At 38.4% G+C, this 25,778-nt stretch overlaps 3 protein-coding genes across 3 annotated transcripts; 1 reads left to right on the top strand and 2 right to left on the bottom strand.

The window, feature by feature from the left end:
* Window positions 1-290: 290 nt before the first annotated feature.
* On the bottom strand, window positions 291-12,315 carry nckipsd (NCK interacting protein with SH3 domain). The gene is made up of 13 exons (XM_023325671.1): window positions 11,886-12,315; window positions 9,657-9,769; window positions 9,369-9,573; window positions 7,605-7,680; window positions 6,892-7,463; window positions 5,762-5,932; window positions 4,949-5,035; window positions 4,626-4,764; window positions 3,186-3,266; window positions 2,969-3,097; window positions 2,756-2,845; window positions 2,501-2,673; window positions 291-1,683 (listed from the first exon to the last, which is right to left on the bottom strand). Exons 1-13 carry the CDS (start codon window positions 12,054-12,056, stop codon window positions 1,459-1,461), a joined length of 2,232 nt encoding a protein of 743 aa, XP_023181439.1. The 5' UTR covers window positions 12,057-12,315; the 3' UTR covers window positions 291-1,458.
* A 1,045-nt stretch (window positions 12,316-13,360) lies between these two features.
* Window positions 13,361-16,030, top strand: ndufaf3 (NADH:ubiquinone oxidoreductase complex assembly factor 3). The gene is made up of 5 exons (XM_005807279.3): window positions 13,361-13,466; window positions 14,182-14,377; window positions 14,477-14,543; window positions 15,327-15,427; window positions 15,557-16,030. The coding sequence occupies exons 1-5, from the start codon at window positions 13,390-13,392 to the stop codon at window positions 15,680-15,682; spliced, it is 567 nt and encodes a 188-aa protein (XP_005807336.1). The 5' UTR covers window positions 13,361-13,389; the 3' UTR covers window positions 15,683-16,030.
* A 978-nt stretch (window positions 16,031-17,008) lies between these two features.
* Window positions 17,009-25,621, bottom strand: LOC102232639 (rab GDP dissociation inhibitor beta-like). The gene is made up of 11 exons (XM_005807318.2): window positions 25,558-25,621; window positions 24,862-24,969; window positions 22,419-22,515; window positions 22,202-22,336; window positions 21,931-22,129; window positions 21,721-21,852; window positions 19,885-19,984; window positions 19,625-19,796; window positions 19,375-19,519; window positions 19,241-19,295; window positions 17,009-17,460 (listed from the first exon to the last, which is right to left on the bottom strand). Exons 1-11 carry the CDS (start codon window positions 25,597-25,599, stop codon window positions 17,317-17,319), a joined length of 1,329 nt encoding a protein of 442 aa, XP_005807375.1. The 5' UTR covers window positions 25,600-25,621; the 3' UTR covers window positions 17,009-17,316.
* Between the last annotated feature and the right edge of the window lie 157 nt (window positions 25,622-25,778).

Genomic DNA, 25,778 nt, shown 5'->3' with positions numbered 1-25,778 from the left:
GTTATTTTGCCATGTTTTGAACTGTTGTGTTTAATTTTATAACTTAACTTTTTTTGTCAAATCTTCATTGGGAACAATTGCTCTGTATTTTAGCAATGTATTTATTATATTTTATTTAATGTATACAATAAATTCAGTGGGCCTGAGTGTGAGGCAAACAGATAATAAAATGGAAGATGATGACCTTATTTGATACTGAAGTTATTCTGACAGTTTATTATTAAATCATCTTCATTGTTATTGTCCTATTGTTTGAATGATTTGCTCCTAACCATCACAACAGACAATAGCACTGTTAAAATATAGCTTTATTAGTTTCATTACACAGTTGCAGCATTTTTGCAGACATTGCCAATCATAAGGATGTTTATCACTCAAACATAAACTTTACACATATTGTAAACAAATACACCATTAGTCAAAGAAATTAATACTCAGATATGGATTTTAGAGAAAGTGAAGAAGCGTTTCTATTGGAGGAGGACCAGCAACAACAATATGTGAAAAACAAGGACATCAGTCACAACATTGATGCAAGAAACAAGGTAAATAACATAAAAAACACAGTGAGATCATAAAAACGCCTCGGATTTGTCTTTAAGTATGACATTTTTTCAGCAGGAACACAAGATTATAACTGAACAAGTGCATCATACCTCACATACAGCCTCTATTCGGAACACTTTATCTAAATATGTGAAGGGGTGATTTCTTAAGTCTTCCAAGGCTTTGCATTTTAGGAAAACAGAATAATTATTGTAAGAGATACAAAAGCCAAATGTAGCAGAAGGAGACAAATGCAGCAGAGTTCAGAGAAGCAGAAGCAGCTAACTCAGCCATGAGGTCTGTAGAGATGAGTGTGCTTTGCCTTTCTAAGTCAGGAAACAAATTTGCTTTAAGTGTAAATATTGAGAGGTTTTATGGCACAAAAAGTCAGGGGTAGAAGTGCAGTAACTATTTAAGAAAATAATACTCTCCGTAACACACAGTAGTTTGGTCCCTCTACGAAGGGAAGCTCGCAAAAGTTTTCTCTCTGGCACTGAAACAAACTACAGATTTGTCTCTTGATATTTTCTCTGAAAACTATTTGGTTTAAGTTAGTTTGGTTCGAATAAGACTCAGCTGTGATTGCAGTAGATTTTATCTGACAAAGCACATGCAGTTAGTCCATATGAGACTCTTATTGCTTTTAAATTCACTTCAAGAGCTGCTTGGCAATTACTTTTGGCTAACTGTAATATGAGTTTTTAATATTCTCAACATCCTTTAAAATGCTAAATAATTGTCTATTATTTAAACTAAATAACTTGAGAAATGTGGAAACATGCACAGTGCATCCCTGGAGAGCCTGTTGTTTTTTCCTCAGCTGGTGCAGAAACCGTCGGTCTTCCAGCAAACCCCACCTTCAGCAGACGGGAGTGAAACTACAGCGTGTGAATGTGCACCACACAGATATGGTCAGTTCTGGTTGTCGTGGATCTGTGGGAACTCCTTGAAGATCTGCTGCACAATTAGCTTATCCATCTGTTTCGCCGTGGCGCTCCCTTCGTCCTCTCCAGGATCTTCCTCCTCCCTGAGAATCCTCTTGAGCGACCCCTGCAGGTCAGAGAGGCGGTGCTGGTGCTCCAGGTAGTCCGTGGAGCGCATTATGGAGTGCATGAGGGAGAGGTACTCCATCCGCAGCTTCAGGAGGAAGAAAAGAGACGATTCAGTTGAATTTGTTTATTTTAAGGAGACATGCACGTTAATAAACATCCATTTTAATTCCCACTGGGATCAATAAAGTATTTTTTAATTGATTTGAAAACAAATGTTACCATGTAAGTGATAAAATGGAATATATTCAACACTACTTCATATAGTATGCAAAAAGATTTCAATTAAAGACTTTGTGGCTGTGTGACTTTCAGGAATCAACTATTTTACCACCAAGTATAAATTACTTTGAACATATTTTTACTCAAAACTCTTTTGTTCAAATATTCAAAATTGAGAAAAAGCTATGTTCAGCATAACATACTGAACTTTTACAAACAAGAGTCATTTCTGTGAGTCCTTAAGATGCTGATTAATATTTCTGCATAGACAAACTAAAACTGTGAAGAAAACCTTCCACACTTTCCTTTTCCTATTGATCAAGTCTTATTTTTCTTATATTTTAATGAATAAAACAATTAAAATGGAAAATATGAAGCTTCTTTAAATACATTTGTCATTGGCTCCTTTGACCAAGGTGAAAATAGCTCCCTCTAGTGGCTCTTTGTGATATTGGAATCTTGATGATACTAGAATTGAAGAAATTTCTCACTTAAGTTTTTGTTGATAAAATTGTTTTTAGTTTGGTTTCATGTGACACAAATTAAACATCAAAAAAGCTGAAATAAAAAGCTTATTTTCCAGCTTCCTCTACTGTTTCCATCAGAACTATACAGAACTATAAATATCCAACAAAACCCTCCTGCCTGCATCTCGGTGCTGCGTCAGCTGCTGAGAGTCTCACCTTGTCTCCGGGAGACAGGTCGGAAATTTGTCGGACGGCGATGTCTATCATCACCATCATGTCGGTGCGATAGAAGATGTCGGCGGTCTCTCGGCTAGCAAAGACATCCTGCAGGAACTTGAGCACAGAGTGAGGCGCAGGTGGCGTGTGTTTGAACATACACACTGGATCCTCTGCAGAAAACAGCAGATTTCATTTAGAAAAACACGTCAGAGCCCATTGAAGAGTGGGAATCATTAGTCTGTGGGATTTTACCTCCTCTGTTCAGAAGCAGCAGCACCTTTTCTGTCAGGACCTTGACGTTTTTCTGCTTCAGCTCCTGCATTATTGCATTGTTGCTCGGCACTGGTTGACACAAATATGGAGTTCAAAAAGGTATTTCTGAACAGAGAACGGGACAACTAAAACATTTCTCAAAAGTAGAGATCAGTAAAAAAGTTGCTTAATATGTGAACAATCTTTTCTGACCCGTGTGGTGCAGGTTGAAGGCCAGCAGGAGGTTCAGGAAGATGTCCGGCAGCTGCTCAGTGGGGTCCGAGGGCAGCCCGTCCTCCACCACACCCAACAGGAAACATACAAATTCAGCGCTAAGATGCTCTGCAGACACAGAGGTTCCTGTAGCTTCAGATCATCCTCATAACGAGCATCATGCTAAAACGTCTCAATACAAAGAGACACATCATACCGTAGTGGTGATACGGCACCTGCTCTCCCATTGAGAATATCATAGTTAATACCAAAGCTGTGTAGCACATCTTCTGGTGTTCTGGAGGAAAAGCAAAGCAAACGCACAACAAAAGTAACAAAATCATGTTAAAGATAATGCCAAACAATTATTCTTGTTCTAAACGAACTGGAACAATTGGTTTGTTCAAATTTTCTACTTATTTTCAGCAAAATGTTCTGGAGTGGTGGAACAAAACCAACAAATAAATAAATAAATCATTCATCAGTTAAACTGGTTTATTATTTTATTAAACAAAGAGCAGCGCTCTAGAGAGATTTGACTATTGCAAATAACTATCTACAAATACAAATGAAACAATAAAAATCATTTAAATATAACAGAGTGGAAGTGGAAAACCCTTAATGTGGTCAGACAAATCTGCTTTCAGAAAATAAATGTGGAAGCCAGTTAACAAGAAGAAGCAATTAACCACACAATAAATTAAAATCAGTTTGATAAATTCCTGTGTTGTGATTAATATTTTTTGAAGGGCAATTTTGCTTTAGAGACTTCATAGTGTATTTTATTTATGATTTTAGTTTTGTGCAGTTTTTATTTTCTTTTTATTAATTGTTTCTGACTATTGTGTTTTATTTTGGGTATTTGAAATGTCTTCTAGTTCCTGTGTGGAGTGTTCTGTACAAAAGTTTACTAGTCTTTGAAAAGACAACTTGCATTATTACATTATTATTATATTAGTTGAAAATGGTCTCAAAACGACAATATTTATAACAATTAAGCTTGTCACAATAAGCAATTAATCACATGATAAATTAAAATGAGATTGATAATTTCCCTTCTGATGATTAATATATTTGGAAGGGCAATTTTATTTATAGAGACATCATAATCCATTTAAGTTATTAATTTATTTACTTTGGTTTTGTATGGTTTTTGTTTATTGTTGTGTTTTATTTGGGGTATTTAAAATGTCTTCCAGTTCCAGTGTGGCGTATTCTGTACAATTATTGTTCAAAATAGTCTCAAAATGACAATATTACGGTTTATTGCAATCAAGCCTGTCAAGATAAACAATTGATCAGTCAATTGCGTGATTAATTAAAATTTGTTTGATCATTTCCATTTTGATAATTAATATATTTCAAAGAGCAGTTTTGTTTACGGATCCATTTTATTTATGGTTTTGGTTTGCATGGTTTCTATTTTCTTTTTATTCATTGTTCTTGGTTGTGTTTATTTCAGATATTCAAAATGTCTTCCGGGTCCATCTCTTCCATATTAGTTGAAAATGGCGTCAAAATGACAATATTATTGTTTATCACAATTATTTCTGGGACAATTTATCGTCCAGCAAAATGTATTCCAGTGGCAGACCTCCCGATGTGGAAGCTTTCCAAATATGAGGCGACGCACGTTAATATTCGTAATGTTCCTCACCCTGTGTGTCCGTCTGCAGGTCTCTGGCCAGCTCCATGGGCAGGATGGAGTTCAGCAGAGTGGAGATGAGCGCCGCGTCCAGGCTGCACATCGCTCCAAACACTTTGAGCAGCAGCAGCCGCAGAGACACGCGGTGCTCCTGCATGAAGCCCAACAGAGAGAGAGAATCAAGCTGCACGTAGCAACACAAGTCAAAGGTCAGCCAGGAGACAAACTAAACACCTCAGTGTGACACATTTACAATATGAAGATCATTGGTGAACAAGTGTGATGCTGAAACGATTGTCTACTATATAAAACAATATCAGTAAGCTACACATTACCATCTGATAATATGAAACCAGCGACAGAACATTCTCGTAGTGGTTGGACTTGCACATCCTCTTACACACTTCTGGATCTGCATCAGTCTGGAAACACAAACAGTGTGAATGAAGTAACACTGAAACAGAGAATAACTTATTACTGCTGAGCACAGAAACACATTGCAGGATGAAGAGTCCGCTAATAACCCAAACTGAGCTCACAGAGACTCAAACTGTTCAGCAGCAGCTCATCTGGCTTTGCTGCTTCTTGTGAGGTCATTTCCAGTCCAGCAGGCTGTTTGTGATTTCTACAATCCAGATTCATTCAGACCAAAGATTTCCAGATTTATTAGTCAGTGTGTGACTGGAAAACAGAAGTTCACTGAATTTATGGGAGGATTTCAGGATTTACATACACAACTGGAAAAAAAAACAGTGAACTGTAAGGAAGAAAGACAAGACAGGATGGATGGATGGATTAATGGATGGATGGATGGATGGATGGATGGATGGATGGATGGATGGATGGATGGATGGATGGATGGATGGATGGATGGATGGATGGATGGATGCATGGATTAATGGATAGATGGATGGATGGATGGATTAATGGATGGATGGACAGATGGATGGGTGAATAGACGGACTGATGGACGGATGGATGGATTAATGGATGGATGGATGGATGGATGGATGGATGGATGGATGGATGGATGGATTAATGGATAGATTTATGGATGGATGGATAGATGGATGGATGGATGGATGGATTAATGGATGGATGGATGGATTCTTGCTCCAATGAAGCTGCTGTGTTGTTGTCATGGTTACCAGTATCTTTAGCAGCTCCTCCAGGTAGCAGGCGATGAGGGCGTGGTCCTCATGAAGAGCCCAGCTGCGCTGCTGAGAGTCGTCACGGTGACGGGCGAGGTCACTGAAGATCACCTCCAGACGCTGTTCGTCGTGACACACCTGACCCTGCGGCAGCGCTGTACTCAAGTCCTGCAGACAGTTCAGTTCAGTTCAGTTCAGTTCAGTTCAGTTCAAAAATGTTACTGATGCTAAAAACCATCAGTCCTGACAGATAAATTAGCTCCAGTTAGCACCTTAAAACATTAATAGAAATTCAGCAATAGGTAAAATGTATACATGTAGTTCAAATAAACAAGTTTTTTGTTTTATTCACACTTGTTTTAGTGAACCATTTGGCCACCAGAGGGAAATATAAGCAGCTGTTACACATCACTGAGATATTAAATCTGGAATAATTTAATTTACCTACTGTTGTTATTCTTCTTAGGCCTCTGTCATAAAGACTTGTGTTTCCAGCCAACTTGTAAGTTAAACAAATTTAATTAAAAATGATCCCTGATGTAAATGTTGAACCTTACAGGATGTGGTATTTCACTTCTCTTTTTGTGCCTCTGCAACCAGTTTAAAGCACTTATTTTTAGAGGCTTTATTCTAACCTGCAGCTGGTGAAAAATGAGAACTGAAGCTCTAAAAACTAAAATAATTTTAACACACTGATGGGAGGTGATGTTATCGCTGTGGAACAGTTTTAAACCTGTTTTTAAAAGTGCTATATAAAAAATAAATGACATGTAAAAAAAACCAAAGGTGCTGCAACAAAGTATTAGTTTAAAGGTGTACATATTTATGTAACCAGGTTATTTTAAGCTTTTTATTTTATGCTTCAGTTTGTTTTTCAGTTGAATTGAACAGGTCATAGGTCACCATAAAGGTGAAATTATTTGCCTTGCTGTCACTTGGGCAGGGCTGTGTAGACTTTTCATATCCGCTGTGTGTGTGTATAATGTGTTTGCTATTGGTCATTCCCATCTGGGCCCCCCTCGGCCCCCTGACTCTAAAAGTCTATCTCCGCCTCTGTCCGTAACTCTAAACTCTGAACAGGCTTCAGGAATGCTGGATCCGCATGACGCAGTGAAAACAAGCCTGACCTTGCTCTCCACCAGCGACAGGAGAACCCGCTCCAGAGCGGCGGCCGCCTGCGGCAGGGCGGTCTGCAGGTGGCCCACCACCACCCCCACCGCCACCCGTGACAGCTCGAAGCTCAACCCCGTGTTCTTCCGCACCAGCTCGATCAGTTCGGCGCCGGTCGTCATGGGAACCGGCTCGGAGGCCGAGGGGCTGCCAGGAGGACTTCCGGCCACAGACGGCGGGGCCACGGGCCATTCGGGCCCCGGTGGGTCCGCCAAGGAGAGCTGGGTGGGGGCGGCGTTGGGGTGGGCAGGCTCAGAGAGCTGTGGGAGCTGCGGAGGCTGCGGCGCCGGGCTTTTCTTCACGGGAGCCGGCATAGGAGGAGAGTCAGACGGCTGGACGTCGGCGGGTGAGACGGGGGGTTTGACGCGAGACGGCACAGGAGGAGGAGGGGTGCTGGTTGTGCTGGGCAGACTGATGTCAGAGGTGGCCAGAGAGGAGCGGGAGGCGGACTCTGTGGAGGTGGTGCTGATGGTGAGGGAGGGAGCGGGGGACGCGGGAAGGGACGACACTCTGGAGGGGACCTCCGGCTCTGCAGAGAGGGACAGGAATCCGGTTACAGAGGAGCTGAGCGGCGCTGACCTGACTAAGAATAGAGCGCGGCGCAGGACACATCAGCAAAAACACGCCGCCGCAGTTTGCAGCCAACAGGTGGAGGAACTGAGGGCCTAACCTGGACGCCGGTTGTTTCTCTGCTTCTCAGGGGGAGGGGGAGTAATCGGAGCGGCGCGCCGGGGCTGAGGCGGCACCTGCACAGAGGAAAACAAACCGGGCCGAGTTAGCAGAACCCCCCACGCCTCATTACAGAAACAAACATGATTTAGGGGGACTTTTATAAGAGAGCAGGATTAAAATTGTTTCATTTTCAACATACCTCTAAATTACTTCCTACATTTTTTTAAAAATTCATAAGCTAGTGTACCTACAACAAACTTACAGACAAACAAAAAGCAAAAAGGGGCATAAATCTACAAAATAAATAACTGGATAAAAGGACAAATAACAAAATAAAAATAAAATAACCAAACAAAAGAGGTTAAATTAAAACGGATACATTCAAAACAAAGACAAAACACAAAACATAATCAATTGGAAATAGTTTAACATTTGTGGATTAAGATAAACAGTTTTTTCTACACTCCTGAAATAAAATATTAAAACATCTTTTACTTAAATAGGTTGGAGACGAGCCTCTTCAACCATCAGAATGACCTTTTTACAGTAAGGTTTGGTAGAGTGGTTTGGTAAACACTCTACCAAGTGTAGAGTATTTAATTAATTAATTAACTAATTAACTAATTAATTAATATTTAATTAAGATAAATAATTAAACATTGATTACATTAATCATGTGATTAATTAACCATTAATCACATGATAAATTAAAACAAGCTCAATAATTTTCATTTGCATGATTTATCGTTTTTCTTTTTCTACCAAAAATTGAATGACAAAAGTCTTCAGTCTGGTGCTTTTTTGTTTTGAATGACAATTTTATCTACAGACTTATTTGCCGTTTCTGTTGTTTTGTTTATTTATCTTTTATATTTAAAAGGTCTTCCAGTACCAGTGTTAAATATTCATCAGAAATGAAAGTTTATTGATCTTTGAGAATGTGTTCTTGCATTATTATGCCATTACCATTATAGTATTTGAAAATAGCTTCAAACTGACAATATTATTGTTTATCACAATAACTTCTGGGACAATCTGTTTTTGTGACAGGTCTAGTAGGAATACCTGAGGACTGAAATATTATACCTATATTCTGGATTTGGTATACACCTTAAATAGTTTGTATATAGCCTGTATTAGTACAGGTTATATACAAATGTCAATATTATTGACATACATCACCTTGTACCTAACAAGGTAATGATGCTGAAATGCAAACTTTTCTAAATCCACCGAAACAGAAACTAGCTGAAGCACAGAGCTGAGATCTTTTATTAAAAATGAATGAGACAAACCCAAAATGTAACATTTGTTCCAAAAAAAGCAATTATTTTAATGCGGGGTTTCTCCTCAGTGTATTATAAGTCTGGCGGGCCACCAGGCTTTTGTTATGTTCCCACCGGGCTAAGTATTGCTTATTTATTTAAATGTTTTTAAAATGTTTGCATCTTTTATGACTTTATTGTTGGTGTCCAGGTATTAATCTTCCAATCTTTCATTAAAAATAATTATCAAGTGATATTTTCAAATTTCCTGTAAACTTTAAAAAACTTTTAACTCAAAAACACAACGGGCCGCTGGATGAATGACTAATCTAGCACCCAACCACCCGGCTTAGCAGGTTTTTTGGGGGAAACCTCGTAATGCAAATAATTATAAAACAGTTTCCTGTTTTGAATAAACCTCCAAAAACAGATGAATGCATAAATAGCAGAGCAGGTCATTTTGAGCCGTGCAGCCGTGTGTGTAGAGAGCGTGTTACCTGGTAGAAGCCCGGCTCCGCCTGCATGCTGTCCATGCTCCCTGACAGCGGCACGCTTCCCTGTCTGCCGTAGTTCTGGTTCAGGCCGTTGGGAGGAGGAGGCGTTTGGCTCAGGGATATTTCACTGTTGGAAGCAGGAAGTCTGTGTCCGGCGGAGGAAGAACTTCGCCGAGCCAGGGTCTCCTTTCTGTGGTGGATCAGCTTTCTGCATCACAGCAAAACAACTATTTAATTAACAGAACATAACGCAGAACTACTGCCAAATGTTTCCCTTTCTCTCTGTCTTACTGTAGAACATCTCGCTGTTCCAGATTGTATTTGCCTCCGTTCTTTAGGGCCACGTTGTGGATGCCTTCGATTGCTCGGTCAATGGACTGCAGAACCTCATCTTGCTCCGGAGCCTGGTAGAAAAAAACCCAAACAATAACAGAGAGGTGAAATATTCATTAATATGGCAGCATTCATAGCTATTAAACTTTAAGCTCAACAGGACACGGCCTGGGGACATATGTGGTTGTAGGCGGAAACAAACGGGGCCAATTATGTAACAACAGCCTTTTCACGTTTTACAAACACATTCCTTAGAAATTCTTCATTTCACGTGATGGGCAAACGTAGCGTTGTCTGTATGAAAGGGAAGAAAAATATTTATGCAAACAAAAATCTGAAATGTGTGGCAGGCATTTGTATTCAGCCTCTTTATTTAGACACAGTGGACCTGCAGCACTCACAGGATTTAGGACCCACAGCCAGAGTTGGGTAGTTACTAGTCACATGCATTTAAATAACCTTTTGGAAAAAAATTTACTTTTAGGACTATTTTTACTAAGCTGTACTATTACCTGTGTAATTTTATTACAAAGTATTTCTACGGTTACTTGACTACAATTTCTGGACTCTCTACCCACTGTGAGTAACTTCACTGAATGAAGAACAAACTTGTTTTTACTAAAAAAAATCACCAGACACAGACACACACCTGCGACTTTTGTTAAAGTTTCCTAAGTTTTATATTGAAAGACACTAATTTGTTATTTGGTAGGTATGTTATTTATATGAAATGTTTTTGTTTTAGTCCTTAAAATACCAAAACTTCCTCATGCCTTAATATGATGGTCCGTCTGTTGATGCAATTCTTAAAAATCAAATGATTGATGTACAGTTACTCAGTACTTAAGTAGCCTTTTTACCAATTTTTGTTTTTTTTATTGTTGAGTAATTTTTTTTTACTTTAATTTGAATAGAAATATGTTGAAATACTTAAGTACAATTTTTTACCAGTTTTGCAAATCTAGAAACTGAAATGGTTGCCCACTCTTCCTTGGAAAATAACTTGGGTTCAGTCTGATAGTATAATGTAATCATCAAGTTTCAATTCTTGTCACAGATTCTGCATTTAGTCGCCCATAAACTTCTGCATTATATGGGCGACTGTGGCTCTTTGGTAGAGTGATCGTCTTGTGATCGGAAGGTTGTAGGTTCAATTCCAGCTTCCTCCTGCCACATGTCGATGTGCCTCTGGGCAAGGCACTTAACCCCAAATTGCCTACCGATCTGCGTATCGGTGTATAAATGTGTGTGTTTGGGTGAATGTGACTCTAGTGTAAAGCTTTGAGTGGTCAAAATGGCTGGAAAAGCGACCATTTAATTCCAAACATCTTTGCAACTCTGATCAGGTTCCCCCTTGGCAACAGCATGATGCTGCCACTACCATGTTTCACAGTTAAAGGTGTGTTCATAGTAATATGACGTTAGTTTTCAACCACAAAAAGTTTAATTTTGGTCTGACAACACTGAATGTTAGTTAGCAGAATCAGAGTACAAAGGGTTGAATAAAAATGCAAACCACACTTTTTTTTTATCATAATTTCCCCTCAAGTTCACTACCATACAATACACTGTGGTGTTTTATCAGATAAAACCACTCTGAGGTACAATAAGGTTTGCGTTTGTATCCTGACTGAATTGCAGGGCTCTATAATTACAGTCATGCGTGCTCAGAAAACCTCAGATTCAGGCTTATTAAGTTCAGGGACGGCATGCGTCTCCTGCCAGCTCATGCATCCAAAACAGCACGCAAGCTCCGACTAGTTAGTCTGCATCCAAGAGCAAACTCCTCATTACTGGACTCGTGTGGGCGTGGCTGGGAGAAACAGAGAAATACATGAATCATGGATTATCTAGAAGTTAGCAGAAAAGAGTTTCCTGCAGCTGAGCATGCTTTTATTGTGTAATTATCCCTTTTTGCCATCCCATCAGTATTCAACTCCACTTCTGTGCCACCCCGAGTCTCCTCTCTTCCGCTGCAGTGCAGAAAGATGAAGGAAAGTCTCTGCATGATGCAACATTTCCTATAATTTATGATTTATTCAGCAGGCATACACCACTGAATGTGTCTCTCTCGATTCCATTGATTCAGCCCTTTTTATAGCCAAGCGCATCAAGAGGCTGAGAACTCAGTGTTCAGACAGAGGGGGAGAAAAGTGGAAGCAAACGTTTTACATCAGTCTGGTGTACCTGCAGTTTTTCGATGTAAGAGGCCGGGATGTAGCCGGTTTCCCCCGAGCTGCAGCGAGACCCCAGCCACCAGTGTTTGTTGCTCCTCTCCAGGATTAGAAAGCTCTCCCCGGCCGCGAAGTGCAGCGAGTTGGGCTCGGACGATCGGAAGGCGTACAGAGACCGGTACATGTTTCAGAAATACTTTGACAAACCGAAAACGGCCCGGGGGGGAAAAAAAGCCGAGAAAAAGTGTAGAGTCCAAGCGGCAGGATCTGCTCAGCTGGGGGATTTAAAGAGCCTATGAAGGCATGGTTACAGTGAATGGCTGATGTCTATTTACAAAGCAGCTAAGATCATCTGACCCCTGTCATACTACTAAATGCCCACGAGGGGCGCTGTTACATCCTGAACGCACCCACCAGGCATTTTAATCGACATCAGAGGATTTTACTCGATAACCAACGTATTATGAAATTATTACATAATTGATTTACATAAACAACTATACTATTAAATAAAAATACAAAAATAAAATGTTGCTATTAAAACTATTATTAAGACTTAAAAAACGAAATCTCAACAATTTTATTAGATTTTTATATTTGCAAAAATATATATTCTTACTAACTTTTAGTTAGATGTAGCTAATTTACCTACAGTAAGAAATGTAAGTATAAATATAGAGTTTTTTGGTTCCGTATAATAATATTCACACAAAATAATATAAAATATGTGAATCGTGGTGTATAATGTTGGATGCGATGTTTAATGCTAAATGATGTGTCAACGATAATTTGTCAAATAAATGCAGCAAGAGGAATAATAAAAAGGTTTTTGTAATGAAACCATGTTTTGCATTGAATAGTATTAGATTTCATAGAAAATTGTAGTAGTCATTGCAAGAAGAAGTAAGGAATGGATCCTTTATTTCAAATTCCAACATTTTAAATAAATAACATTGTTAAAAGTGATACCATACATTAAACCTCTGAATGCGCCCTAACAACAAATTCAATAAAATACTATTTACTATTTAATTACAAAAACTTTATTTTTTAGGTTTGTTATTCTAACCTTCTTCGGTCAGCAGAGTCTAAAATATTTAACTGGAAAAATATTTCTTTTGTTTGTATGTTTTTCTATTTTTGATTATGTTACTTCATCTTAGTCTTTAAAATGCCAAAATGTAAACATAACCTTACATTTTCGTCTGTCTGTGGAAATAGTTTTGAAATATTAAATGAGATGTAAATAACCAGGTACTCACTTTACGTTTACCTATACTTGAGTACAGTTTTTGGCTACTCTGGTCACCTTTGGCTTAAACTTATCATTTAGTTGCCCCAGTTGCCCCAGTATTGTAAACCTGTTACCTTCTGTGTCGGTGGATTGGCGTAAAATTAGTTCAAATCTCCTCAACCAACGTGGGACAAAATGTTGTTCGACTTTTCGACGCACGACTGTTCAGTGAGAATGTGGTGTTACAGCGCATTCCGTCCCCCTGCGTGTCACCGGCTCAAACATGGCCGCCAGGTTCCTCCTTCAGAGATCAACACAGAGACTTCTGCTCTCCTCCAGATCTGTACCCGCTTTCTCCAGGTATGTTTCATTAAAATCCCTGAATATTTAACCCATAAACAACAAATTACGAATGAATATGTTGGCTCTTTATTGTCCCATTTCTCTAAGAAGGAAGGCCATTTTAATGCCATGGTTACAGTTACAAAAGAGTCCCACTCGTTTCTTATATAGTTCTGTTTTTAAAGTAACTGCTGTATTGATTTGCTTTTATTTTTACTAAGACTTTCAGCCTATGCCTAGTTTAAATGACAAAATCACAGTATGCAATTGTAAAACAAAGCAAAACTTTCTCTGTAGCTTAGCAAATAAACAGGCTTACAAAAAAACTGCCTCTTATAATTGATTATAAAGAATAATAGTATTTGGCAAATGTATTTATGCTTGTGTATGTCTTGCACAAAAACTGGCCTACAACATTTGGCTGTCAGTGGGTAGCTGTTGGCTCTTTGCCTCTTGGATGAGGCCATTGGTCAGACTTGCAGTGCATTCTGTTATTTAAAAATTAACATAATGGAGGAAAGTATAACGACTAATTCATAGCATCTCAGTTTTTTTAAAGCAATTTTTGCATTGCGTTACTGAAAGTATGGTTTTACTTTATTTGTAGTGTTCACATTCAACCTGGAATAATATATAATTTGATTAGGTATTTCTCTGGCCTATATAAGAATTTAAAAGAAAACAGTGTTGCAAAATACAACCCTAATTTCAATTCTCGTGTCTTTGATTGCAGCCCATTTCTCTGCCGAGCTCACAGTTTAGGGCCAAGTGACGATGAGACGTACCAGCGGACCACCGTGTCCATCATGAAGAGGGAGGCCAACAACGGGATCATGATACACAGCTACAGTCCTATGGGATTCAACATCGATGGAAACCGGGTGTTTGGGCCCTGCGCTCTGATACCTCCTGCCATCCTTCAGTGGAGCGTGAGATCACAATCCAAACAGTCCCTACGGGTCTTATTGTGTTTCCTTACAGGCGACAGACTAACTGTTCTAAGTTGGAAAAAATGTGTCTTTCTGCAGGTTGGAAGTTCTGAAGACATCACAGAGGAAAGCATCTCTCTCTTCCACATGCTTGAACCACCTATAGGTACGACTTAGAACCACAACATCACATAAGAAAAACAAGAGGTTTTTCCAAATACCTTAAGCGTTTTGATTTACTGAGTGTAAAATATCTAAACTTTAGCACTCTTTGGTTTTGTGTTTATGATGTGGTTTCTCTAGCAGAAGTCATATAATTTGAAAAAAATTATTCATCATGGGTAGTAGGGATGGACAATAAATAAATATTGTGGTAGACATCTGATCAGTATCATCTAATAGAATATTTAATACCGTTATACAGAATATTCACTGATCTTTGCTATAGAACCGTACAGCATTCTGGGAAATGTAGGCAGAGGAAAGGTTTTAGGTCCTCAAACCTCTCACGACCAGCTAGCAGGGTTGTTGGAATCAACTAACTCACTCACTCTGTGGTTACCTAGCAACAACCCATTGAGTAGCTTTTGGTTACCTAGCAACATCCTGCTGAGTTGCGCAGCAGTTTAATGTTTCACTTCTGCTACAGTTAAGTAGTTTTATTCTACATTTAATACTTTAAAGGAGTGGTTGCAGGTGTGAATAATTTTGCCATTTCCACAATTGGAAGTTTTCTGTTTTTGGGTATTTGTATATATTTTTTTGGTACTGCATAATTTGAGTATCAGTACTGGAATCAATTGTAAGGCGTCTGTAGATGTGACATAATTTGTGAAGATCAATGCATATTTCTTTCATGTTAGTGTCCATTTATCTTTTTTTCTAAGGCATATAGTATTTAAAATTATTTACTTTTTATTTTTTGTATTTTTTTTCTGTGCTGCTTCAGAGATTCTTGTGCTGGGCACAGGGTCAAGGGTCGAACGACTTAACCCCTCAGTTCTCGCACTCTTGAAGCGGAAACGCATCGCTTTGGAGGTGCAGGACACGGTAAAGATCACTCAATCTTTCTATGATAGATTAAAGAAGAAAAAAGATTTTACTTCAATGAATGTGTTAAAATATATTTTTCTAAAATGCCTATTTCTAAATTTTAATAATTTTATTGCTCTTTTGCAGCCGAATGCCTGTGCAACATTTAACTTTCTGAACAGCGAGCGGCGGCTGGTGGCCGCTGGTCTGATTCCTCCCTCTTACAGCAGAGCTCTAGAAGTGAAACAGGATGAAAGTGGGGACTCAAAGTGAGAGTGTAAATGGTCATTTAAAGACGAGGTTCACATTCAAGTGGGAGGATCGCCCTTCTTCTGCAAAGAGGCTTCAGAGTAAAATAGCAAACTGATCCAGCTATTGTGTTTCTGCAAACATCGGGGTAAATCAGTCTGAAGCAGGCTCAGTCTCAGGCATTTTTATCAAAGCTTTGAGCCACTTTGAGAAAATTTGAAACAAAGTTGTGGCAATTTTTCATTGTCACATTGTGGTTTAAAAGTAAAAACAACTTTCAGTCATAAATGAACAAGTTGAGTTGAGTAAATCTGTATTCTGCTGTATAAAGTCGTTGTATAGACTGATTATAAATACATTTGTTAAATACCACGGTTTGATTTATTTATTATATTCAGTGTTTCCATTATTTGTGTAAGAAAACATTTCCTCATTTGTCAGTTTCAGTCTGCACAGCAGCATGTACAAAGTAAAACGAACTAACAAAGGATCTAAAGTGTGTGACGTGTCGCAGGCTGTGCCGAGGCGAGGTGCTTGTTTGTGGCTGCTGTCCTCCTTCTGGATAAGCCTCTTTGCTCTGTGCGTCCAGCAGCTCTGCAGCAGACAAGTTGCCTGTGCAGCATATGATATAATTCACTGCCTTTGTCCTTCTCACTCATAAGCCCCCAGCAGAGAGGAGGATCCACAAATCCCCTGCATGTTCGATTCATCTCTAATCAGCCGCTGCGACGCAACATGTCCAAAGTCAGTCTCAGCGATTAAACCCATGTCATTCAGATGCAGTCTGCAGCTGAGCTACTTTTACCTGAAACACAATGCCCACATCACTGGGTATTTTCAGAGTGAGCTTCAGTTAATAACACAGAGAACTATTTTATTGGTATTCTAAATAATATTCACACCTCTCTCCAGGGATTTAGCAATGAAACAGTGAACAATGAAATGTGTATGACCTCATATTAGGGTCACTGTAGGAGGAGTACAGTTAAGCCAGAAAATTGTAAGAATTTTTTTTAGAAAAAACAAGCAATTTTTTTGGTTTGAAAACTCAGTTTTCTAGGAAAAAAATTCTGAAATTTTTGAGAGACAAAACTTGGACATTTCTGAGTTTTAAAAGTTGCAAATTAGCTAGAAAAAATCTGAAATTTTCTAGAAAAAATTTGCAAAAGTTGAAAATGCTCGACTTTTGAAACTCAAATTTCCAAGTTTTTTTCCCCCTCAAAAGCTTCTGAGATTAATCTCAAAATCTCTTGAATTTTTTCTAGCAAATTTTTGACTTTTCAAATTAAATAATTTCTTTGTTTTTCTAGAAAAGTTCTTAGATTAATATAAAAACTTCTGAGTTTTTTGGCAAAAATGTACTGCTGTTTCCCCCCATCTATAATGGCCCTAATATATGTATCAAAATTATAAATATAAGAACTACACAAAATGACACAAAAAAAAATCACGCAGGGAGGTACAGGGCTCAGAAATTACATCGTTTCATGCAGGCTTTTTCAAACAGAACCAATTATAACAATCAATAGGAGAAAAGGGGATTTTCAACATTTACATTATCAGTCACGCTTCTCTCTATAACTACAGAACTGCTTCACAGCTGTGCGTGGTAGCCATCTTGTCTGTTCAACCGAGCGTTCCTGATGCGGATGGCTCTCTCAGTCGTTGTCGGAGTTGTGGGACAGATTGCGAGGTCTTTCGAAGCAGAGCTCTGCTCCGGTGATCCGCCGGTACATATCTTTGATGTCCTCACACTCCGAGTCAAAGTGGTTTGTTGCATCATAAGACCGGGATACAAATATCTAACGCAGCAGAGAGAGGTTGGAGGGAAGGGATAAAGACAGATGTAAAATTTTTTTTTTTGTAGAGTTCAGAGCAGAAGTTTACATACATCCATTAGCATGAATCTTTGAATAAATTTGGGCCTTTAATGTTTTTTTTTTTCAGACATTCTTTTTACAGAATAAATATACATAGCTGCACAAGTTATAATTTCTTGTGGATGTTGAATACATACAGGCTGAAATATATAAATAATATTTGATTAAATGTTGTGGAGAAACCACAAACTTTTGTAGCTATGAATTAGGTTTTGGATTAACCTTTGACCTCTTGCTTTACCAGAAGTTAATTTAATTTCTGGTATGAACTTGGCTTTTAAACACAGACTGCATGTACATATTCAATAGGATTAAGGTTAGAGTCCATGTGAATGTTAGTGCTGAATCCATCAGTTTTAAAGAGTCAGTATTATGTGTTTTACAGGCACATGGTGCCATCTTCTAGCATTATCAAGTAACTAGGTTACCTTTATTTGCTATAAAAATGCTACAAATATAATTTAAAAGAACATTGACTACATAATTTAACACTGTGAAATTTGGCCTCTGTCTCTTTAAAAACTCCTGAAACTCCGCCTTCAGGAAGTCACCACAACATTGCTCCTCTATTAACCCTTTAGGAATGTTTTTAACACTGAGCAGTAGCCGTATAATGGTCTCAGTAGATTCCACCAGGTGTTTGCTAATTGCTGCTGGCTAGTCTAAAGGAGCTGAGTGGGAGGACTGCTCTGTGGGACAGAACCTTAGCAACTACAGCTCTGAGGAGAAGCTGCGCCTCTAAGTGTTTTTTGCACCGCTGAGTGGTTGCCATGGAGATGAAAGGATTTCTCAAACATGCATGAAAAAATAAAGCCTTCATTCCAGGTATGTTTTAGATGAGAGAATAACATTTATTGAGCTTTAACATAAAGCTTAAAAAGTCAATTTTATGCCCATTTAATGTACAGCTGGGATTATTAATCTGCTACAACACTCAATTCCGCTCTAGCTTTAACCATGTGAGCTGCTACCTTCAAACAGAGCCTATCAAGTTTATCATAAACAGGAAGTTGCTTGAATTGTCCACAGTTAAGGGACTTATGCCAACCAACGCACGAGAACCTGGAACAAAACCCACACAATGACGGATGACTGAAATGTGCAGCTGCCCACATAGACAAGATATTTCTAGGAAAAGCTCTATGGTCAGTTAGACCAGGTCTGAACTATTTGGCCACAGTCAAGGTATGTTTGAATGATGACCATCTGTCAAGCATGGTGGTGGTGGTGGCATCATGCTGAGGGTCTTTTTTTTTTCTCCCATGGTTATTGTTGCATTTAAAAAATTAGGTGAAATAATGAAAAAGGTTGAAATATACAAATACAAATACAAATACATGCAATATTTTGGGCTATGTCTTGGTTCTTCAACTTGACCTGAAATCAGCAGTTTGATGGTTGCTGGTTGACACAGTCAAGTCCCAGCAGGACAACAATCCCAGTCACACATCAGTGGACACAACAGGCTAATAATAAGTTTCTGACCTCATCCTACGATGAGGTCAGGGTCATTCTGGAAATCGATTATACAAAGAATTCCAATGTGTGGAAGAAATTTGTGTTTTTCATAAGTTATTTCAGTTGTTTGTTGTTCAAAATATAATATACTGTAAGTCACTGAGAGCCCAAAATGAATTAGACATTCATGCTGATGATTGGTGTATGTAAAATTGTGACTGCCTCTGGTGGCTCCTCTCTTTACCTGACTCTTTCTTCCGTCCTCATTTGGAACCAGCACGTTGGTGACGGAGACAAATCTAGAATTATTAAAGTCATGCAAAAAAATTACAATAATGTACTAAAACAGACCTGAGCACAGAAAGACTCGTCACTAACTTCTGCATGATGGGTTCCAGGAGCTCCAGGGCCGGCTCCACTTCTTTCTCTGGATTGTTGGTCTCTACAGTCGTGCTCACCGTGGCGATGTACATCCCGTCCGAGGCCAAGCTGTGACTGTAGGACACTACACATATGTAAACGTCTGCGAGGACGAAACAGAAACATTCATTCAGAGTGGTGAGAGTTTATCAGGAAAAGTCTGGAAGCTCACAGTCAGTATGGATGAGAAATTGTATGGGTATTTTACCTGACTTTCTGTTCAGCTCTGCCTGAGGGATGATGATCTGACAGGAACTGGCCTCACGGGTGTTTTTAACTGGATGATTTAATAAGCAGATAACCCTTATGACACGTCCCATTTTCCTGACCCGGTTAGGAACGTAGCTGGGATCACAGATTAACTGCTTACAGTGGAAAACCTGTGATAAACAAAAAGAAAAGCTTATATCATTTAGTTTGCTGAACATTTCAACTAACGTTTCCCCCACAGTCCAACGTCTGCTCCACCTTCCCATCCGATTTGACAGCTTTCACTTTGCCGTTGTCCATGACAATTTCATCCACTGGTTTGTTCAGCAGGAAGGTTCCTCCATACTCTGCACTCAGTCTGAGAAACACACAAAGATAGAAAAAATGAAACTCACTTTAATCCAGAAAATACATGTCAGGCGGAATATAACATCCTACAGCAGAAATTCACACCAAATATCTATAACAACCTAAGAAATCCACACACACACACACACAACAAAACCATTACATATCAGTCCATAAATTAAGTTATGTATAATGAAGTGAAATGGAACAAAGAATAAGTATTAAACACAAGATTTAAAAAAAGGTGTCAAAGTACTTAAAGCACAATTTAATGATGCATCATTTCAAACTAATATCAATGGGGTAGTCCTTGGTTTTGGCCAATAAAATGTTTACCAAGATGTTACACAGGAAGTATCCCATAACAGGCAAAAGCAAAGGGCTCTTTAAAGACTTTTACACTTTAATATTGAAAGATTTAATGATAGCAATGGTTACAGGCATGTTATTAAACTACTGGATGCTCAAGTGAGCCCCAGTGGATGTGTGAACTAAAGTAAATTAGCTGCAGCCAAATCCGCCTCATAAGATCAGAGGAACTAAAGAACAACCTGAAGAGTTGTCAAAGAGTCACAGATTAGTCATGGAGAAATTCAGAAAGATCTGAAATGAGTATAAATAATATTTTCATGAAAATAATAAGTAATGACATCAACAGATGAAGAAAAAACTTGTTGAAGCTGGTTTAGGGTTTGCTGCTGAGATTTGAACAAGCCAATAAAATAGTAGGAGAATAAAGTCTGTTCAGATGACAACAAAACTGAACTCTATGATGCTGCAAAACAATGTTGGGAGATTAAATGGTGCTGCACTTAGTCCCAGTAGCACCGTACCAACAGGAACGTTTGGAGGTGGGAACATCATGGTATAGAGCTGCTTTTCCAGAATATGGTACAGACAGACTCCTTTCAATAAAGGGGAAAGTTGATGCAGATTAGAGTTTGAAGAATTAACTATCTGGGATTTCTCAGCAACACAAGGATTCCAAACAGAAAGCTGAGCAAATTCAATACCTGATCAATGTTTGATACTAATTTCTTCACATATGATAAATCTTCATTACCAACAAAGACTTTTCTATGAAGTACTAAATACATTTTAGTAAGTTTCCGTAGTACGTTTTTGTGTCATTCAACTTTATTACACGTTTAACTTCTGACCTACTTTGTTTTGATTTCTTACATGTTCTTACAAACTTGAGTATGATACAAACATCTGGAGAAAGTTTCAGTAGAAATAAATCTACAATAAAAACATTTGACTTGTTTCAAGCTTCTTTTTTCCCTGCAACGTAGCAGAAAATTCAAGACTAAAATCTTAATCAAGAATTTCAGAAAATACCACGTTCCAGAAAACCGATTTAGGAAAGCTCAAAGTAACAAAAGAAATAATGTTTCTTAAAACACCACCTTAACGTTCCGATTGAGACACGGTGAGATTCAAACAAATGACTTACTCGCTTGAGGCAACAACTGCCCTGTGCAGCCAGGCAGTGATTTATTTCTGAAATGTTGTGATTTTTAGTTTGATCAAACTTTGTTCTTTTTTCAAATTTTGTTTTGCTTTCATTAGTCCAGTTAGACTTTGCCTTTTAGCTCCGTCTTGTGAATTTGTGAACGTTCAAGAAAACCTGTCAGTTCTGCATGACGGAATTGAAACTGAAATGTCTTTCAGAAGTCGCTCAGAGATAAATTTCAGTTGTTATTTTAATTTAAATAAAACAAATAGAGACTGTCTGCATCTCACCTGGCGTATCCCTGTGGTAGCTCGCTGAGGCCATACAGCGGGTACAGGTACGGACTGCTGTTGTGGCGGGACAAAGACTCGCAGTACTGCCTGATCCGGTTGATGGTCTCCAAACAGGGCTGATCCAGGTAGCTGCAGAGCAGGAAACCACATGGAGGCAGACTGAGGCATTTTAAACATCTGGGATCACTGATTCAGATCTTGACTGACCTCTCGCTGGAGTGTAAGGCTATGGCGTGACCTGTGACCTCTATGACGTCCTGTCCCAGGTCAAAGCGGCTGAACAGCTCTCGTGTGGTCGTTTTTTCAGGATCCACGTCCTGGTGAGTGCGAGGGTTTCTCGTGTCAAAGTTCAGGACAAAGTGCAGCAGCTTCTTGAACCTCCTCTTGTCAAACATGCCCATCAGATCTGAAAATATTGCAAAATCCTGAAATACATTTCTGCCTGTAGAAGTAGATTAAAAATGCTAATCTATGTCACCTGAGCTCTGTGCATCCTCCTCTGTGGCAGGGACTTTGTGCACTTTGCCTGCTTTGAACACATAACTCCCTTCAACAACTTTAAAGTCCAGATAGCGAGTCACCTCAGTGTGCACCAATATCTTTACCAGCTGGCCTGAAGTAAACACACATCAGCTGATTGTAAGATAAACCTAAAACAATAAGCTCACTAATAAGATGAGCTACACAAAACTCACCAGTGGCAAGAAAAAACTTGGGGATGAGATCCACGTTCCACTCTTTCCCTCGTCGGATCGATTTAGGAGGGCCTGGAACCTTAAACCGCCTGTACAGCTGTGAACAAAATGAGCTTTTAATACCAGCAACAAAGTGTAATGATAAAGATGAAAGTCTGCCAGGCCAGGGTGGATTCATGGTGGCATGACAAAACCTTCACAAAAACGTCTCAGAATGGAGATGATACACAAAAATGTTGTGAAAAACCAAAACGCAACAATTATTCCCACTGCTACTAACATTTTATAACGTTTTCAGTATTAAAGTTATACCAGTATTTTTAACATTCGTTAATTGTATTTTTTTTAAATTATTATTATTTTTGCACTTCAAACTAAGCAAAAATATATAGTGAATACTTGGATTTTCAAGCGCTTTTGCAGAAATCCACTCCAAGTTTGGTCTTTGTGGATCAATACAACTGAGTTGGCTAGTTAGTTGGGTTATCTGCTCAAGTAGCCAGCTAACAGATGTTCATGCCATGCTAGTTTTAAGACAGTGTTGGTTTGGTAAGCAATGTGGATCTCATAAACTAAACATTTAACGTTCCAAAACTGGCATAAAATAATACTTTTTTTAAAGTTTCATCAATTTCAGGAAAGAGGTTTATGGCCTAATTTTGATTTATAATATGTAAAATAATCTTGAAATAAATAAGGGATTAATAATTTCCAAACTGTTTTGGGGCCAGGAGCAGCACCAGCACTAAATAAAGAATCGAGCACCTTACTGCGAAATGCAGTTTTTAACTCATTCAGCTGGTAGGATCAAAGGTCATGCACCATCTCCATCACATTTTGCTGGTTCTGGTTCTTTCTACGTCTCAGTCTGAAGGCCAGAACCTAGTTGTCTCGGTTGCCTTCCAGGGAAGGAGCTCGATGAGGCGTTGATCAACCAATCAAAAGCAGATGTGAAAGCCGTGTCACGCTAATCAATAAGGAAAATAGATTCTGTTGTAATTCCTGGAGAAATTTTGTCTCTAACATGTAATTGTTTTAATAAATAAAAAAGTAAGCTCACAACGGTTTACTCATTATTTAATAATTAAAGTTAAGTACTCATGGTTAACTGAGTTTGTAGAATTTCTTAAATCAGATTCTCATCAAAAAGAAACTCAAACTGCTACAGACCAACATTCAAACAACACTATTTTCTGGTCTTTTGAGATTTTATCAGCATATTTATTCCAGAACACAATCAGCGTGGGATGAGGAGTTGCTCTCACTAAATCTGTGGACTGTCACGTTTACTTTGGAGGTTCTGTTGAGAAGGAGCTAAAGTGATTCCAATGTCAAATTAGGTGTGTTCTGTGCGCTACAGTGGCTTTCCTGTAAAAAGAATCAAAAATACGTCAAGAGACAACAGCAACATCTGTTTCGCATGTGCACATACTTTGAAACAGCTGCAAACAATGAGAAAATATATTAAACTCCTTTAAGCCAGCTGACTGGTAGTGCTCAGAGACAGAAAATACTCCAAACAGCACACTGTAAAACATATGAGGGTGGTTTAACTTGAAAAGGAAAGTCCATCTGCTGCCTTGAAATGCAATTTAAATCAACAAGAAAATTGTTTTGGTTTTAACTCAGAAATTAAAGTTCATGAAGTTGATTTAACAACAAGAAGAAAGTTGTCTAAACTTTGTTTTTAAGTTCATTAATTTTGAATTGTGAGTTTTAACTTAAATGTTGAATTTTAAACCAAATAATTATTTCACAATATGCAACAAAAAAATCTGCCCTCACGTAGTTAAAGAGCCACATTTCTCTATTATTTTCACTCATAATATCAAGTTACAATAACTATTTATTTTACTTTAGAATAATTTAAATTCTTGTTTCAAATTGCATGAACAAAATTTTTGATCTGGTCATGAATTTTATTAAACATCAAACTGATTTTTACTCAAAAACATTTAGTGTGAATAAAACATTATCCCCGAGCTTTGCATTAAAACAAACATTTGCCTTAATAAAACACAAGAGTCAGATCAATGTAACGCACTTCCGTCTCAGGATACAAAAACAAGCCGCTAAGCATTCTGGGAAACAGTTCCCACTCTTTTCTTTTTCTTCTTTCAGTTTTTTTTTTAGCGCTAACCTATGGAAGCCTCTAGTTTATCCAACTTTTTGAGGTTTTACTAAATTAATAAAAAGTTAACACAATTCACTACAGTAAGTTTATCTTTCACAAACTCACACATTTAGGTTCAAAATCTAAAACTGGCTAAATTTATTTTACTTAAAGAGCAGAAGATAGTAGACACAACTAAATGTGGTTCAAATGTTTTACAATGTATAAGAAACCTGATCTCTCAATGCCACATGTTTTTTTTTTGTTGCATTTTTGCATTTTTGAAACCATAACTTTTTAAAACCTTGGAGTGTTTTGGATTGAACGGACCTCCTCGAGGGGAGAAATGGAAGCACTTTCTCCTCCATGGTAAGAGTTCTTGTCGATGTGAAGGACCTTTTTCCCACTCAGAGACATGAGGCCAGATAGGACACATTCCTGAAAGAAAGAAGAGGGGACAGAAGGGGAAGTGGGTCAAATGCTGTTGGAATCAGCAGTTATCAGTTTGTGTGAAGGCAGATCAGCTTTAATGCCATGATGTCACTCAATAAATCCCCTTCGATAGCCAGAAGGAGCTCAGCAGGATGACGGTCCAGGAAACCGAAAAATGTCCAAGCATTTCTAGCAACACCTTAACTTTTAATTCTGCTGGTAAAAGTTGAAGTTAAGACAACAAATCCTTCAGTGTGTTTTAAGGTGTTGGATGCAAATATCTACAACTCAGTTTTGATTTGACCTTGAAGTGATTGCTGTCATAGAGAAAATAAGCAACTCTACAGATAGCACTCTTTCTAGGACTGGAAGTCATTGTGATGCTTCTGTTTTCAGAAAATAATCTTGCAATGGCCATTTTAACAGATGATATTGCTTTGCGTGAACCTTTCAAGTTTTGTAAAGGTTCAATTACTTCTGCAAATTACTGAAGTTCTCAAGAATCAAGACCGTAAGTTTAAGACAGAAAAATGTTCATTCCCCTACACTGCATGCTGATTATTTTATGAGAAAAAACATAATGTATTTTCTTACCTTAATTCCAGTTCCAAGCACTATCACATCATAATCCTGCATCCTGATTTTGTCTCTGATTCAATCCCAGCTGCTTCCCCTGAATGCAGTTTACAATGTCTGTGCAGAGAAACAGGTGACACGGCGGTCTGTGAGAGTAATTGCTTTGCAATAATCCTCTTATGATGGGCACATATATGCATACTGTGTGTCTGGGTGTATGAGTGAATAAGACTGAACCT

The sequence above is a fragment of the Xiphophorus maculatus genome, chromosome 20, assembly GCF_002775205.1.
Source record: "Xiphophorus maculatus strain JP 163 A chromosome 20, X_maculatus-5.0-male, whole genome shotgun sequence".
NCBI lineage: Eukaryota > Metazoa > Chordata > Actinopteri > Cyprinodontiformes > Poeciliidae > Xiphophorus > Xiphophorus maculatus.
The sequence above is the reverse complement of the archived record's forward strand: the minus strand, read 5'-3'. Positions and strand labels throughout refer to the sequence as shown.